This window comes from Manacus vitellinus, unplaced genomic scaffold, assembly GCF_001715985.3.
Source record: "Manacus vitellinus isolate BGI_N305 unplaced genomic scaffold, ASM171598v3 scaffold_11_pilon, whole genome shotgun sequence".
Taxonomy (NCBI): domain Eukaryota; kingdom Metazoa; phylum Chordata; class Aves; order Passeriformes; family Pipridae; genus Manacus; species Manacus vitellinus.
Window position 1 is genome coordinate 9,364,141 of NW_021938895.1, and position 10,421 is coordinate 9,374,561.

At 39.1% G+C, this 10,421-nt stretch overlaps 1 protein-coding gene across 1 annotated transcript in view; it reads left to right on the forward strand.

Moving 5' to 3' along the window:
• The window catches only part of NBAS (neuroblastoma amplified sequence), a 165,790-nt gene extending 157,021 nt beyond the window's left edge, over positions 1–8,769 (forward strand). The window contains 1 exon segment of the mRNA XM_018088939.2: positions 7,989–8,769. Coding sequence (XP_017944428.2) covers positions 7,989–8,264 — 276 coding nt within the window. The 3' untranslated portion in view covers positions 8,265–8,769.
• Positions 8,770–10,421: the final 1,652 nt, after the last annotated feature.

Sequence of the window (10,421 nt, forward strand, 5' to 3'; positions counted from 1 at the left end):
TCTGATATATGCATGCACTTTCTTATCTCTGTTCTTGTTAACCTTTTAAAATTGACTTTTTGTTGGCAGATGAAAGCTGCTGTATAAGCAACTAACTCCGAAGCTTGTCACCAGGAATTTGTGTCCAAGTATATTTTATTTAACAATTTTTAAAGCATAATGTTGTGCAGTAGCGCTTTCTGAATGGTTGCTAATTGTATTGCACTCTTAACTGGCCTTCTCTTTCTGGTGTGCTCCAGTTTCCAGTTCCCTACACTCTAGGTTGATTACATTATATTGGAGTTTCAGGGCTAGAAACCTTATTATCTTCTTACTAATATAAAGCACTTTGTACATCTGTGAATGCCCAAAACATTCTTTTTGACCTTCTTATACAGGGGGAAGCTTGATAAGCCGTTTCTAGTTTGTTCTTCTAAACTCAGTATTATTTTGAGCATGTAGTTTGGTAAGATTGCTGGATAACCTAGAATTTTTAAAGCATTTGGCTTTGGTCTAATGTTTCATTTTAAGTCAGCGAAGATTTAACTATTGACTTTATTACATCAGGCATAGAGCTTAGCCAGTACCTTGAATGTGGCATTCCACTGGCAGCGTTAGAAAAGCAACTAGTACAAAAGAGTGCTGTGCTCAATGTAAAAGCTGTTCTTACATTGTGTGGAAAAGTACCTCTTACTCCTTGTTTTATATGCACCTCTTATGATTACATTATTTGCTGTTGTACTAAAAGTGCATATATTACTTAGCTATGGCAATGTTGTTTATTCAGTAAAATTTTCTATGCCTGCTCTTTCCTTTTTAAAATACAGTATTTGGACTGTTAATGCTTTTTGTAGAATTCTTAATGAATTTTTCAAGGGAAGGCCATTTCTTCTTACATTAAACAGGAAACGGACAAGTAACATCTGGCAAAGGGGAATCATAGCTATTGATTCCCTGATGTAGTGCTAACACAGCTCACAAACATGGCTGCGTGAAAAATACAGCACTTGCTTGCTGATAGGATGTATTAGTTAGCCATTTGTTGTGTGTTGCTGACAGCTTTATGGATGTTTACAGTTAAGGATGATGCTGAAGTGCTGATACTAGGAATTGTATAGCTTTTGCCTGTAATAAAACAACCAAGTTTTTGTGTAAGCTTTTTTGAAATTGCAGATCTCTCTTTTTATTGTGTATCTTTTAATGAACTGCCACTTGTCTTTTTTTGGGTAACAGAAATAACAGTTCTCTGTGTTGTGTGGTGTGTGAATGATTTAAAAAATCAGTTTACTTAAATAAGCTTCTTACTGCCAATAGAGCCCTTAAAAGTCCGATTGTTTTTGAGAAGGGTTTCAGTGTTGTCTGTACACTTGGTTATCTCTTAGAGATTAAGACTGATTTTTATACATCTGACAGAACAAGTAAATATTCTATTACCTGTTGGTACCTGTACTGTTAAAACAACTAACAAGTGGGAGTTAATATGAGCAGTCCAAATACTTCTTCAATTAAGACTTTAATAGAAAAATGTTTTACTGTAAAATAATACCTTTGCCCCATTTGCACACTGTACTTTCCATGAAGAAGTTCTGAGTCACCTTTGCAACATATTTTACTGAAAAACGTCATATGAAAAATCATAAAAAATGTGGGAAATAATGGAATTTCTAGTGTTTTTCAGTGTCTTACGCCATTTATGGTTACTCAATGGAGCTTACCCTTTAAAAGAAATCTTGTTAAATTATGTGTATATAAGCTTAATGGTCATTATGGTAAAATATCTGTCTCTAGTTTATTTTTCTTGTTTTCTTCTCCCCTTATTTATTTGTTCTGTATAGACTCCGGTAAGGAATGAAATTAAAAGCATTTTTACCTCCAGTAGTAGTGGAGAAGGGAATACTCTGGAAGACATCAGATTCATTTCTTTTCTGCTATGCCATCAGCAGCTCTTATATTTCATAATGCATGGATTTTATAATGCATAAGTTATGGGTGAAATAATAATAATTCTGGTAATACCAGAACCTCTAGACACCTGCACAAACAATGCTGATGGGGAATTGCCCTGACCTTGACTCGCCCCTTAGTGAGGCAAAAGAAAACACCTGAGCTGCTCTTGCTTTTCAGAAATTCTCACTGCAGGACAGGTTTTTTTTTTCAGATATGCTGCGTCATAGCAAGTATTTGTACAATGTTCATGTAGGCTGTATTAGCAACCAGAAAAAAATGCTGGATATGTGTCCTTGGTCTTGGGGAGTGGATACACAGAATTCTTGCATTCATGGTTGCACAAATTTGTGGAGGCCTCAGTGATTTATTGGGAAAGCCTTCTGTATGCCTCAAGTTCCTCTTCTGATCTTCACCCACCTATTTCACACACAGGCTTGCTTAAAACTCAAAGGCTCACTGTCTGCATGCCCAGGGGACCTGCTGTCTTGGTAGAGCCGTGAGCCTCCAGCCTTAATCCATTTCATAATATTAGTGTGCTGATGGCAAAGCCCCAGGCAGGCCTGCTCAACCCTTACTAATTGTGCACTGACAGCAGTGAGTTCAGCTTAAGACACAAGCTGCTGTTGTGATTCAGAAATACAGAAGGGGTGAATACAGGTTGTGCAGGAAACAACTTGAATCCCCTGCCCTCTCTAGGAGCAGCACTTAGTAGTCTGGGGTGAGGCTTCTCAGCATCCTGCTGAAGGTGTGCAAAGCTTAGACAGAGTGCAAATGGGTCCTTGCTTCTTTTGACAGAAACTTTGCTGACACATGGTTTTCCATCTGTAAATGCAGATCCATTTATACATTCTACATTAAAGAGACATTTGATAAAATGCACAAGCAGAGCACTGTAGTGCTGCTTCAGTGGAAATGAGTGCATCTGTTGCAATTCTGTGTCTGTGCTGTCTCACTTCCTAGATAAATGCATGTGTCTCTACAGGGATAAGTATTGCTCATCACAGTCTAAAGGAGTGAGCTAGTCATCAGAGATAAGAGTCATAGATCATTTGGGTTGGAAGGGACCTTAAAGGTCATCTCATTTCAACCCCCCTGCCATGGGCATGGACACCTTCTGCTAGACCAGGCTGCTCAAAGCCCAACCTGGCCTTGAATACTTCTGTGGAATCCACATCCACAACTTTTGTGGGCAGCCTGTTCCACTGCCTCACAGTGAAGAATTTCTTCCTAATACCTAATCTAAACCTACCCTCTTAAAGTTTAAAGCCATTTCCTCTTGTGCTAACACTCTTTGCCCTTGTAAAAAGTCCCTCCCCAGCTCTCTTGCAGCCCCCTTTAGATACTGGAAGGCTGTTGTATGGTCTCCTGGGAGTCTTTTCTTCTCCAGGCTGAAAACCCCAAGTGTATCAATGCTGTCTTCATAGGAGAGGCTCTCCAGCCCTCCTAAGATTGTCTTTGTGGCCTTCTCTGGACCGATTCCAAGAAGTCCATGTCTTTCTTGTGCTGTAGGCCCCACACCTGGATGCAGTACTCCAGGTACTCATGAGAGCAGAGATGCCACTTGAATGCCTACACTTTAATGCTTGAAAGTAGATTTTAGCCAATACCTAAATAGGTATGTAAGCCAAGGAAAAAATTTCAGGAGTTCATATCTTTGGAACAGTGATTCTGGGATTAGTGACAGACTGCTGGAACCAGAGTTGAAAGGCTTAGTTAGGGTGTTGGGTAGCAAGGGCTCTGCGTCTGCAGGCGGATCGACTCCTTAATAAGGTCCTGCCTCTGCTGTCTTCCCAGAAGAAGTAGCTTTTTAATAGTGGGGTAGTAAGGTTGTTTTTTAGTAACTCTCTTAATTGGGTTTTACTCTCTTATAGACAACTTCTGTCAAAAGAGTGATTTTGAAAATGAAAATGTGATGCATTTAGGAATCTCTGTCTACTTTAGGCTAATATTTGGTATTTATGGAAAGCAAAAATAACTCTGAAGGTTGATTGAAATAATGTTTTTAAAAGGTGTAAAATTTTGAGGATCTAAATTCTACCTGGAACACTGTCACGACTCAAACAGATGGAAAAATTACAAATCTAGTGCAGAGTAAAAACACGGCAACTATATAGGCTCTTTTTCTGAGATGCTATTCTCCCAACTTTCAGTTATTTTCAACTGTATGTATTTGCTAACTAACTACCAGTGATTTTCTTTCTTGATTTTGTGCAGTTTCTCCTTAAACTTCTTTGAGCTTTTACATCCTGCAGTATCATTTGCCAAAGAGTTCAACAGTGTAAAAAAACAACTTATTTTTCTTATTTTCTCTGAATCTCATCCTGCTAGATTAATTTGATGCTTCATAGTTTCTTTTTTTATGAGAGAACATGTTTAATCAATCCCCATATAATTTTAATGATGTTGCTATCTGCTTTATGCTCTCTAAGCTACCTCTTATCTAGATTGGAGAGTCCTAGTTTTGCTGAGTAATTTCTTGCATAGAAACAATATTATACTCTCTATGGTGTATTTTTAAGATATACTTTGTGTGTTTACCTTTTATATTGTTTTAGGGTTTTTTTTAATTTAATGTTTGTTGTTCTAACAACATTATATACATTATCATACTTAAACATAGCTGCTCAGTGTATAAGCTATGTTAATTAAAGTTTTTAAATATACATCAGTTCATTGACAATCTGTGTAGGTGTTTCTAAGAATTTTGGGGTGTACATTTATTTTTATTTAAATCAGTACCATAACTGTCTCTTCATATGCAACTGATAACCCCAAAAGTTGACATGACCTAGAGTTGCAAAACAGGTAAATAGTCGATCTAGGTTTCTTAGCTGCCTGGTTTTATACAGAATTCTCATTAAGCATCGGTGTCTCTGTATTCCTTCCACACCTGCCAGACTCCACTTTAATTGACCAAAATAGACAGTGGCCTAAGCTGTGTGAAATGAATTCACAGGGTCTGGTTGTCATCTTGTGTCTCCATCCAGTTGCCTGGAGGTTTCCTCTTTCTGACTATATCTTCAGACAGTTTTCAAGTCAGAAAATGGGAAATATTAATCAATTTAAACCTATTGAACTATTTGAGCTTAAGGATGTTCTGTTGCACACAGCAAAAGCCTTTTTTTGTGCTGTTTTGTCATGTGTAAAGTCACAATGATCTCATTTCTGCATGAGTGCAGACAGATTGCTCTACTTGCATATTGCATGTGAGCATCTTCAACCTCATAGTATAGCTCAGATGTTTAGTGGTTTTGTGCTAGGAAAGGTCTTTTACTTTCAGATTTGTCTCTCTCCAATTTGTAGGTTTCTGGTATATGAAATCACACTAATCTATAGCACTTTTCATTAACTGAATAATAGCCTAAAAAAATTTAAATTAAACCTCACATCTGCTGTTAATGTCATTACTGTAATTACTGTTTGCGTTTTGAGTTCATAAAATCAAACAATGAAGCCCTGTGTAAAGTTGCATCCTACATACAGGTTAAGAATAGAGCACACAGGGCTCAGAGGTGGGACAGAATATCTCTCCAGCCTCCCATTTCAGAAAAGATGACAGCTGTTTGGATAATGCCTTAGTATGCTATGTAGTGTGCTGCAAGATGCCAACACTAGGAATTTCAGAATCATGGGATTGTTTGGGTTAGAAAATACCTTTGAAGTCTCATCAAGTCCAACTGTTAACCCAGCACTGCCAAGTCCACCTAAGTGCCACCTCTACACATCTTTTAAGTAACTCCAGGGATGATGACTTAGCCACTTCCCTGGGCAGCCTGTTCCAGTGCTTGACAACTTTTTCCCATGAAGAATTTTCTTCTGTGTTCAATCTAAACCTCCCGTGACAAAACCTGAGGACATTTCCTACCTATCACTTGTTAACTAGGAGAAGAGGCTGACCCCTTGTCTCCCTGTAACCTCCTTTCAGGTAGTTGTAGAGAGTGATAAGGTTCCCCCTGAGCCTTCTCTTCTCCAGGCTAAACAATCCCTGCTCCCTCAGCAGCAACTCATATGACTCACTCTCCAAACCCTTCACCAGCTCTGTTACCCTTCTCTGGACACTCCAACACCTTAATGTCTTTCTTGTAGTGAGGGGCCCAGAACTTGAACACACGATTCAAGGTGTGGCCTCACCAGTGCTGAGTACAGCGGGATGATCACTGCCCGTGTCCTCCTGGCCACACTATTGCTGATACAGGCCAGGATGCCATTGGCCTTTCTTGGCCACCTGGGCACACTGCTGGCTCATGTTCAGCGACTGTCAATCCATTTGATTTATTGATCAACCTTTTTTCAACATAATTAACATATGACAGTTATTAACACAGGGCCACCTCTCGAGCCTGCCATGGTCCTTCTGGATGACATTCCTTCTTTCTCCTTTTTGGTTATATGTAGTTGTTCTGTTGTCCTTCCTTAAGTAGTAAATTAGTACAACACTGCATTTCAAGGAATCCAGGAGAGACATGTCTCAATTTAAAGAGACTGAAGTGTTTTGCTACAGAAGATGAGTTATGAGGAAGACCAAACTCCTCCCTCTAAGCAATTGTAAATCTGAAATTAAGAGGTTCCAATTGAGGAAGTGTGGAGAAAGAAAAAAAGAACAGCCCTTTATTAAAGGATATATGTGTATTGGCAGAACACAAGAACAACCAAGCAGTGATCCGGTACCCAAAAATCCCCTTCAAAAAGGAAACAGTTTAGTACTTTCTGCCTTTTGGTGCAGTTCTAACCACGATCAGCAGGGGGTGCTGTTGGGCTCTGGCAGTCGCCACGTGGGGGCCCTGGTGCACGGGAGAAGCCGAAAATGGAGATCTCCCCCCACATCGAGAAGAAAAAGGGGGCTCTTCCCACGACACTCACGCTGTCTGGAGCTGGCTGTGGCTGGGATTTCCCCCCTTTCATCGATGAACACACACTGCTGCCAGACATGGGAGTGGAGGAGGGAAAAGGGTGACCTCCTCCCCAGAAGATCCTCTGCATGTGGGTCAAGCCTCTCCGATGAAGTCCGAGCAGATCTGGGCTGAGGGCAGAACAGGGTGCAGGAAAGTGGAGGCAAACTGGGGTCAGAAACATCCAGATGACCAGGCCAAAAACAAAGTGAACCTCAGACCCCTCCAACACACACCCTCCCTACAGTCAGGGCAAAAGGGAAGTGCCTCCTGTTTCTGAGGAGAGAAAAAAAACAACAACTCATCAACACTCCCCATAGTCTTTAGAGGGCCATCAGCTTGGAAGTGGATCTGCTGGTTAGTTCTGTGTGGATCAATCACCCTAGGCAAACACCTTCCCTGTCCCTCGTTCAACATCTTACTTTTGCAGCGATGCAGGGGAAAGAAAAAAATTCCCCCTTGGATTTTTTAGAACAAGTAAACCTATAACACATGTGAAAATTAACTGAAATAGAATTTAAAGTATTCTATAGTGGTTTTAGTAAAGCTGTAGACAAGATTCTTAAGATGGTATCTGCTCTCATGTATCAAGTAACCACATTTTTCGAGGCATCCTAGGTGTCTCACAGAGGTTAGCAACTCTGTGCTCCACATCTTTTATTACATGCTATATTCTTCTGAAAATCTCATCCTTCCTGTGAGTGCTGTAACTCTGGAAAATCTGATTGTGTCTGTGAATGTTGCCTGTCATATTAACATGTGGAATGTAATGTACTGTATTAATATAAAGTGAGCAAAATTTAATATACTCTCCTCTGACCTTCCTCAGAGTGTCATTTTTGATATGGAGCTAAATGGTGTGATCCGTTCTGCACTGGGACTGAGAAGCTGTGAAAAGTCTATAAAGCTGTTGATGTAATCCCAGGCTGTTAAGCATCCTTATTCCTTAACTTTGTGCAGGTCAAATATTTATATTAATGTGGTAGACTGTTAAAGACGTACTTTACATATTCTGACATATGCAAAGTGTGTATCCCTGCTGTTAATCCATACGGAATACTCATCTCACTTTGAAGGTCACACTGTGCAGTTAAAACTGTCGTGACATGTTCTGGTTGATGGCTGTATCTGGTAATTAATTTTTAATTACTTTGAATTTCTCTTTCTTTGTAGGTTGATGATTCCACTTGTGATGCTGAAATCCTTTCCTTGCTCCTGGATGCCAAGCTAGTGGTGAAGTGCATGCCCACTGCCTTCTGCCCACGCCTTGTTCACCACCTGCTGGCTCACCAGGGAGAGGGAGGCTGGGATGTAGAGGAAATAGCAAGGCAGCTTAAAGAGGCAGGATTCAACGCAGAGGCCGGGTCCCTCTTGATGGCTCATCGAGGGACTCATCCTGCACTCAGGACTTTTACTACTGCCCTCCAGGCTGTCCAACATTGGATCTAAAACTGTATTTGTCCGCCTTTTTGCTGGAGATCTTACACAAAAGGGAGAAATCGATGTTCTAGTGAAGTAACAAAGTGAGTTATTACCTATATGTTGTAGAAAACAAACAGCACACAGTGAATTCCCATATATGTCTAATTGTTTAAAAAACTATCGGTGCAGACTGTATCATTCTGTTGTATGATTAGCAAAGCATTGAATTTGATAATCTCTTTCAGATCAAAGTGTTAAATGGTTACACTCGGTGACATAGAAATGAAACATTAGTAAGCTGGCAGGTAATATACAATTTGTCTTAATTTCTGTAAGTAACTTACTCTTGTTGTAATGTAAAACTAATGTAAAAATATAATTATAAAGATATATATGGAGCAAAAAAAGTCGCAATGAAGAGTGATTTTTGAGATTTCAAAACCTTAAAATTTGGTATTGTGCAATGTTGTTATCACAACTTTTGTTTGCAATAAATAAAATATTTTGCATTTAATGTACTCTTTCTTTTTTCAGCCTTTTAGTCAGATAAATACTTTCTTCAGCTCCTTTTTCTAAAATTGCTGTCTCCCCTTAGTGATGTTTATTCATAAGGACGGGCTGAAGTCTTTGAGATATTTTTCTCTACACTATGGGAAGCCTCATCTCAAATCCTAAATATGTGTTGATACCTTTTGTGAATTCACTTTCAGAGTATTTACTTATATTTTTCTTGAATTTTGAAAAATTGCCTGTGTTTATTCCAAATGCCTTTCTGTCTTAATAAGGCAAAACAGTATTTTGATTGTTTTCAGAGGTTTTGTAACAAGCAGACTGTTTGTTACACTGCATTACCAGAAGGGTTTGATGTTTCCATGTGTTTATAGGAATTTGTTGTTAAAATCAGTCTGTCAATCTTTTGCCTAATCTTGTGTTCAGATCTAATTTTGATGCAATAATGTACAGAAACATTACACACAGTAAGAGCCGCAGGTTAATACATGTTGGAAGCAACCTCTAGGTAATGTAATGTAACCTCCTGCTTAAGGCAGGTGGCCTTTATGGTTGGAGCAGATTGCTCAGGACTGTATTCACTTGGGTCAGGAAAAACTTACAAGGATGAATGTCTTGGCTTGACTGTGCCCATTTTGAAAAGCTTTTTATGTTTGTCCTCTTGGGACCTTCTTTGTTTTACCAGCCTTTACTGTCTGTGAAAATGTCTCAGATGTCAGCCTTACTTCCCACATTGCACAGGATTCTTAATGAGACTTTTAACAATGCTTTAATTCTTCTGATTGTTAACTTATCTTTTGTACCTGGTAGTACCAGCTGTCCCTCAGTGTTTATGGAAGTGCTTGTATCATCCATGTATTAACATATCAAGTTCAAATTTCTATGATTCAGCTATATTGCCTTAATTCAGTTCTCTTATGTTAGCAGTCCCAAGAGCCCCAGACTAGTACAGCAAGTATATTGGAATTGCAGGGAAAAGAGAGGAAAAATTTTAGAAAGGTAATGTAAGTGGTAATCAGTAGTTATGGGCAAACCACAAGGCACAGCTCCAGCAAGAAAACCTTGGATTATTTTGTAGAAGATATTTCAATACTTTACAGTGAAGCATTTTTGGTGTGCCTGCGTGTTTTGTTCTCAAGTTAGTAAATTCAGTACTAGATTTTCTGACTATTCTCATTCAGGATCATGAAAAGTTTGTGTTTAGTGTCACTCTAAAGCTGAGCTGTAGATAAAGCTCTAATGAGTGTTATTGATCTCCTGTCCATTTTCTGGTTTCTTGGCATTACAAATCCATGATAAATGTTTTCCTTGCAGCCTGGACTAATCCTGTTTTATTCTGTATTCAAAACTCACCTGTAAGAAAGAGTATGTACGTTAGTATATACATCCACAATCATTAACCTCTTCTAGTGTGTGTTTCAAAGAAAATTAAAGGGAAAAAAGAGAAAGAAGAGGCATGGAACAGGGACGTGTGTCCCAGTGCCAGTCTTTTAGTATCTTCTATATTGCAGATGAATATTTTTGGCTCTGGGATTGACCAGGATACACTAGAAGATGCTGTTGAGTTGGGTTTGGATTTTAGTTTTTGTTTTGTTCTTTTTAAAGAAGCTCACCTTGGTGTGACTTTTAGTCAGGTTATTGTTATACTGAACACTGAGCAGTTCAGTTCTGTCA